This window comes from Nannospalax galili, unplaced genomic scaffold (assembly GCF_000622305.1).
Source record: "Nannospalax galili isolate Female #2095 unplaced genomic scaffold, S.galili_v1.0 scaffold161, whole genome shotgun sequence".
NCBI classification, from domain to species: Eukaryota; Metazoa; Chordata; class Mammalia; order Rodentia; family Spalacidae; genus Nannospalax; species Nannospalax galili.
In genome coordinates, this window is record NW_008348586.1 from 7,352,941 (window position 1) to 7,360,600 (window position 7,660).

The 7,660-nt window shown below is 38.9% G+C and overlaps 1 protein-coding gene across 4 annotated transcripts in view; it reads right to left on the minus strand.

Moving 5' to 3' along the window:
* Positions 1–7,660, minus strand: part of Sorcs1 (sortilin related VPS10 domain containing receptor 1) — a 561,958-nt gene that overhangs the window by 104,945 nt on the left and 449,353 nt on the right. For all 4 annotated transcript variants that reach the window (XM_008845715.3, XM_008845714.2, XM_008845713.3 and 1 more), the window contains exon 9: positions 5,125–5,304. In XM_008845715.3, coding sequence (XP_008843937.1) covers positions 5,125–5,304 — 180 coding nt within the window. The remainder of the gene's footprint in view (positions 1–5,124; positions 5,305–7,660) is intronic.

Consider the following 7,660-nt stretch of genomic DNA (forward strand, 5'->3'; position numbering starts at 1 on the left):
AGCTAACACCTGGAATATTTAAACACTTATCTCTCTGTCTAGCAAATGGTCTCTGAGAATCAGAATACGCTAGGTGCTAGGAATTTCTTGGGTGATTAAAAGAAAGAACCCCAGATACCTCTCAGATCCCTTTATAAAAAGTTTACTTTCTAGTGACCTCTCTTTTATCAATCATTCACATGTTCCAGTGGAGGTCAAGTTTGGAAAATCCTTGTACCAGAGTGTTTTGCTTATTTCTGCCTCAGATGGTGATGGAGATAATCGTTATTCCTACCTTCTCAGAACAAATTATAGATCTTAAGTCTTAAAATTTGAACAAAGTAGATAAAACAACTGTAGCAGGAGATCAAACACTTTTATGATCATGATTACTTTGTGCTTAAGGATGGGGCTGTTTTCATCCTCTAAGGGGAATATCCTACAGAAAAAAAGCATGGTTTGAAGGATCCAGGGATCCCTCTAGCATCAGAGAACTCACTTCATAAAAGGCCTAAATGTTTCTTCCTCTTCCTCATCCTCCTCCCCCTCCTCCCCCTTCTCCCCTCCTCCTGGGCCCCCCTTCTTCTGCTCTTCCTTCCCTTTGTCCTCCTTTGTCTCCGTCTTTCTTGCTACCAAGAATTAACCCTAGGTCCTCATGGATGCTGTTCAACTCTCTACAGGTGTGCCACATCCCCCTGCTAAATTTTCTTCCTTTGCTTATCACCCAGTCAAATGGTACTCTTCTTCTGGAAAGACAGTAGCCTATTATATATCCTATAATAAATATTTCCCTAGCATGACAAAGTTTGTATTCTCTGTCTTCTACCCTGGCTCATAAGAGAGTCTTTTCTTTCTCCAAGAAATCATGATACAGTCGATATCATCATGACTGTTAACTTTCTCTTTTAAAGAGAAGTTGTGCACAGGCATCGTTGGATGTCTTTCACTGTGTTCTCCAGGCCTCGTGGTCTATGCATTCTGCACTCATCAGCCAAGTGGCTTCATTCCTAACCACACATTTTCCACTTAGCTGGCCTGAGCTGTCATGGTCCATTAAGTCAAAGTGAACTTCATCATCGTTAATTAACGTTGTCTTCCCAAAAGGGGCTGGTATTGTCCAAAACTGTCAGACTCTTTTTCTTCACATACATACATACACACACACACACACACACACACACACACACACACAGACAATACAGACACACAGACGCACAGACACACACACAACCAAGAATCAAGTTCTGAAATACATTCATCACATTTCTCCTGCTCTGGCCACATCAAGGACGCTCTGGTATGTTACTCAACCCACATTGCCATTGGGAGACTTGTGCTATTTGGGATTAATGGAATTTTAGAACACTTTCTTACATGAGTTTCATGAAGATATATTTCTGCCAGACAAAACTGGCAGCTATGTGTAATTACTGCCTGAATTTAGCTATAACTTAGAACTTAGTTCAGAAGGTGGTGCAGAAGTCTGGAGTAATCAGCTACTGACTGTCTTTATATTAAGGTTTTTTCCTCACTGTTTTTTTTTTTTTTCTTCCTGTCTTTTTTTTTTTTCCACTGCTGGGCAAAATCTAAGGCCATTTCTCCAGACTTAGGATGTCCTTCAATCCTGACATGATTGTACATCATAATCAAATGTAAACTCAGATACTGACCTTTCAGGGGAGATGTGATATATTGTAGTTGAAAATATGCTTAGATTTAGGTTGTAAGTTTGCTTTTTAAACTTGTAAAAGTGGCTATGCTGTCTCTCCTCTATATGCTAAATGAGAATCAAGTGACTGTAGTCCCCTAAAGTTAGTATATAAGTTAAATGAGAGAATTATGAAAAGTTCCTTATACATTGCCTTGTACATGATAGATACTTCCGAACATGAGCTATTAGCATTAAATTTTATCAACAAAAATCCATTCCTTGGGCATTTGGACTGTAGCCAAATTTCCCGTCTCACATTTCTTCACTCTTTTGAATACAATATATGTCAAATTGACAATTCACACTAATGGAACTTCTATTATTTTAACAACTAAGCCTTAGGGTTCTGTCCCCCAAATTCAAAGCTTCCATATCTCATTATATGGTCGTATGTTAGAGAGCATAGCGCTTTTAGCCAGGTGGCAATGCGTGTACAGACACAATGATTGCTGTTAGTAAGAACTGGGCTTCCTGCTGCATTTTTGACAAAGACCTACCTACTGTGTATGCCCTTGATACACAGACCCATGCACACACTTGTAAACTGCAGCATCTGAAGTCTCCAAAATGACTTAGAGAGCACACGCATACAAGAATAGCAGATAACTGGCATCTGCTATTAGGCAATGCCAACTGAAGAAGGAATGGCATTTCCCTCAGTCACCCCAAATGAGAGCAGGCACCCACTCTGCAGATCCTGTCTCTGCCACACTCATCCCCTCTGTTGTTCATCTCTCCTCCTTATTAATTCATTTATGGATTTTCTTGCTTTTCGTCTATCTCTAAGCTCTCATCATTCAACACAATTCTGTGGGGAAATTCATACTGGAAGAATTTCAGCTTCCTGCTAGCCAGAACAATCAGTTTTAAGGGAACACTTGTGCCAGTCTCTGTGTCCGCCAATATTCTTTCTATCTAGGTGATCAGCAGATCTGGCACTGCCGTTCTGATCACATCAATTTCAATTCAAGTTGCTGTGAACTGTCCGGCTAATAAAACAAAGGCACTTCTCTCCCAGCCCCAGGATGGAGAACACATTTACATAACACAGTCCCACCACTGCTCAAAGTGATGATAATAAGATCCAGCATTTTCCTTGCTAATAGTCAAGAGCGAAGAGACATGAAGGTGAAATACAGGATTAACAAAGAAAGGACTGCTGTGTCCAGAGGTCACCCTACTTCTGCTCCTCAGTTCACGTCTGCTGCCATGTTGAATTCATAATCATTTGTGAACACAGTTGCAAATAACAATATGTTGTAAAGTCATTCCTAACCAGATGGTTGCCTTTCATATCATCAAAGGATCAATTAACATGCTTTCCATTTCTAACAGAAAATAAAATTAATCCAGAGAATGTATTCTGAATTGACTTGAAAAGAGAGGAAAGGATAATCAGGCAGAAAAAAAATCCTGAAGAATTAGCAAAAAAAAAAGGGGGGGGAATGAAAGATAAACTAAGTACAAGAAAATGAACTGGGTCATTAACTTGGCACACTGACTAGACACTCAGAGACTTCCATTGCAAGAGCTGTCTCAAGGCAAGAGAATGCAGGGCATTTCAACAACACATACTTCAGCCTTAAATGTTCATAGGGCATTTACAAATGAGAAACTGGATGTTTTATGCTTCGTTACAATATCAGTATGCAGTGTTAAAACATGTCATTTGTTCCTGCTAATTACAATATCGGAAGAAGGAGAACTACGAAATGATGGCAGTGTTATCAGGCGTTTAAAAATGTGCGTAGGTTTCAAGACTTTCAGAAGAGAATGTTATGCTGATATTTAGGCAAACTGGAAGATGCTATTAACGTGGTATTTGTAATTTGCTAAACACTTTATTTCAGGCATTGTGCCTTTACTTTATAAGAATTAGCTGATTTCATTCTCAGAGTAATCTAGTAGGTGGTACACTTCTGTAAATACTTTAAATAGGGTTAACTGTCATTCAGAAGGTGCGGATTTGTCTCAAAAACACATCTCTACAGGAAGAGTGGCATAATCAGGGTTCAAACCCAGACAGCATGGATAAATATCCTGCACTCCAAACTTTATCTAAAAAATATCTATCTAAAAAAAGACTAAGTCATCAAAATATGTAAATGTTTTCCTGAATAAATATTCAATGGAGGCTGCAATAGCTGCTACTATATCTATCTGAAACATGCGAAGTACTGAAATTGGGGTAAAGAACTTGTGCAAATATTGAAATGTCTGCAGAACACTATCTTAAATATGCACAGACTGTATTCTGCATTAGTCTGCCATAATCCCTTTATAAATATTTGAACTCTGAACTGGACATAGAGTTTATTTTATTTATTTTGGGAGCATACCATTTATGAACATGCTATTGTGCACACAAAAATAAGTTTAGATACTAAGAGAAGGCTGCCATGATCTCCTGAAGGAAGGGGAAATGCAGCACATTAAGTGGAATTTCTAAACTGAAATTGTTTTCTTTCATGCTAGTTCTCCACATGCTTCTTGTTATACAAACAACTTGTATACCCAACCTTAACCATATAAGAATGTCCCTATAGCTGTGTATATTTAGATCAATTCTATACTTTTTCCACATAGAATATCCATATATGATTGCATTTCTCTAACCCTGAATATGTTTTTAGATGACGATTTTAACACTTTATAAATCCTTCACAATGTACGATAATACTGACCAATGGCTAAAATTCATCCCCAAAGAGCAGTTTGTAGTTTGCTCTTTTGCTCTTGATCCATTCTGTCTTCAAAGATAATTAAAACTTTAGTTGTGTTTATCAGGAAAGCTGACTGATCCAACTTAGATGGTTTTATTTTGAATATTGGTTATTTAGAAAAGGAAGGAACCACAATTCCCCCAAGAGAAGTTGGGTGAGGTCTGTCTTGTTGTGTTTTTCTGATAATTTATTCTTCTAGATTTTGGTGAAAAAGATCTTATGAATTTCATGTCATACACTGGTCCATGGAGAGGTGGGTCATTAGCAAGGTGACGTTATCAAGTTAGAAAGTTCTTGGGCCAGTAAGAATGTGCTTTCATGGGAAAACACAGATGCCCATCTACTTCACTTTTCTTCAGAGACAGATAAGGGAGTGCTGCCCACTGATCCATTATGCATCACCCTGTCTACCATTCAGAACTAATTTGAACTATCATCGATAGATCTACCTTATGACAACTTTTTAATTATTTGATTGCCTGCAGAAACATTCTGAAATTTCTCTAAGGTTTTCATAGCCTACAGAATTAGTTTTTTTAAAAAACAATCTCTCCTGGAGAGTTCTATGGGTTGCGAATTACCAATAAAATGTTTTGAAATCTGTCCTCTCATGTGGAATGAGACTGCCTAAGGAGCCCGTATTAGAATGATCAAATGTCAATCAGCCTGGGTGCTGCTGTACTTCAGAACTGTGTATGCTTGGTGACATACCTCATAGAGGTCGATCATGACGTTGCCTTCAGGGCCTCTGCTGCTCTGGACGTTCTCCAAGGCCAGGGTGAAGTAGACACCACGGGTGTCTGAGATGTAGAGGTTGTATGTGTCATTTTGGTTCCATTCTTGGACTGCTGCAAACACTTGGTTCTCATCGGTGCTAATGACATGCATGTCCTGAAGAAAAACACAAGGAAGTCGCATGGGAAGAAGAGTTAGTGCACTAACCTGGCTTACATCAAAGAGCATACAAGATGAAGAGGAAGCTCTTTGATGGCAGGGAGAGAGCATCTTTCTACATATATGAAAACTATAATTATTTAAGTGTTAATCATGCATTTTCTTTGTCATTTGGTGGCTAGGCAGTGAGGTTATGACAAAATAAGATAGAGGATGTTTAGTGGCTTAGTTATAACTTAATTGCCTTATGGGACATTTTGAAGATAATGTTCTTAAATATGTGTGATTTTAGAGAACCAATCATTATGATATATTTGTCAAGTTCCAGCACAGTACTTTCTCAGAAGACTTATACAGAGAGATAATAGCACAATTGGCAAAGACAGAAACAGCAAGCCTAGATGTCTCCCTGTGGTCTGTGTACGAGCAGCAAGAGTGCTGCCTGCAGGCTCATTAGACACATAGAACCGCAGGTCCTATTCGCTGAACAAAAATATGCTTATAAATAAGGCCCTCACATGAACAGTATGCACGTTCAAGTTTGACAGACACTGCCAAGGGTTCACTAACCCTTTGAAGGTCCCAGGAAAAAAAAATCCACCAGAAAATCCCAAATCATTACTGCTCATCTAAGTGATTATTACAGGATTCAGATACTAATCCAATCCTTTCCCCTGACTACTTCTCTAAAAAAATCTTAAAAGGGGGAAAGTGTCATCATAAAGGATGAGTCCCTCACACTCCAATGTTCCTAGAAGATAGAAACAAAGTACAATAACATGAGTGCATTCTTCCTCAGGTAGAGAGCCAAACTCCTTTTTTTCCCTATTCTGAACTCTAGATAGGTATGTCTAACACAATCCTAAACTGGATGTCTCCAACCTCGGCTTGCTGTCTCCTAAAGCAGATGCTGTCCATGTGTTCGGGGTTGCTCCTTATCCTGTGGCCAAAGAAGTTTATATAGAATACATTCTAAACAACCCGAAGTAGAGCAAAGGAGAAAGGAGAGTGTAGTAGAAACAGAGTTGCCCATAATTATAGAGGCAAAATAAAAACAGTGTTCTCAACTTTTGTGTGTCTTAACACTCTGATCCTCACCACTGACCATGTTCGATACTTCAAAAACTTCAAGAGATGTGACATTCTTCCTTAGCAACCATCCCAACCTAAACTTCTCATTGTAACTTGAGTTACAGTTCTAAAACTAAATTCTTTATTACTCGATTTCAAATCTTGGCTTGTAACATATTCATCTGAATGGAGCTTGGTGCTCTTACCTATGAACTTTAGATAACAAAAGCACGTCCCTCATAGAGTAGTGAAGATAGAATCAGCAAGTCTAAAAACCATAAAAGCATCCACCATTAAGTGCGTGTTCTGTATATGGTACGTGTTTCAGTTGAGGGAGTCCTTGTGTCTCTTTTGTTGATTAAGCAAGACTGAGTTGTCTTTCCTGATTTTTAAAATGTTTGAGTCTTCAGTAACTAGTATGCTCAACTAATGGTTCATCCAAATGTTTTCTTTCTAATGGAGAGAATCAGCTATGGAAATTATCCCTGAGTTCACTGGTTCATTTACAGAGGAACAAACCTATGCTCCTTATTTACCATATAGTAGAACCCAAAATCTTTAAATTTGGTGGACAACTACCTCCAGTTTCATGTTTCCTTTGCCTGGTGGTATGCAGTCATAACTCTGCATTCATGTTAAATTTTTCCAAAAGTAAGCTGACCCTGGCATAGCTCATTCCTACTTCTGTGCTTCTGGAGTGAATTTCTGCAATGGTGAACTTCTGACGTCCTCACAATAACTATTTGAGGGCATAATCCTAGGCTGGGGACTAAAGTTGATCATCTGTAGCATCATACTTTATATGTCCTTCAGTCTGTAGACCTGATACTTGTGATGGTTAACAGGAATTGTCAACCTAATAAGGTCTGGAAACTCCTTAGAGACAGCTTCTGAGAATGCCTGTGAGGGATTGTCTAGATTAGGTTAACAGAGATGAAAAGACCCACCCTGAATGTGAGGCGCTCAGCAACATTCTAAGGTCTCTGTCCTGGACTGAATTAAAAGCTAGTTGACCACAGGCATTCCCCTCTCTCTGCTTCCTGATTGCAGATGGCAATGTGAGTGGCTGCCCTTGTGTTAGACTATACCTCAGAACCATGAAATAACTAAAAACAAACCTTTCTCACTTAAGTTGCTTTTGTCGGGGTATTTTTTTTTATGCTTTGAAGAATTTTTTTTTAATACACCCACTTCCCAGGTAGCATCCTCCCATAGCCTCCCTCCCCCAACTAGAGCCCTTATACTCTGATATCCCTGCTACTGTCTGCTGTGTTGTTGGCAC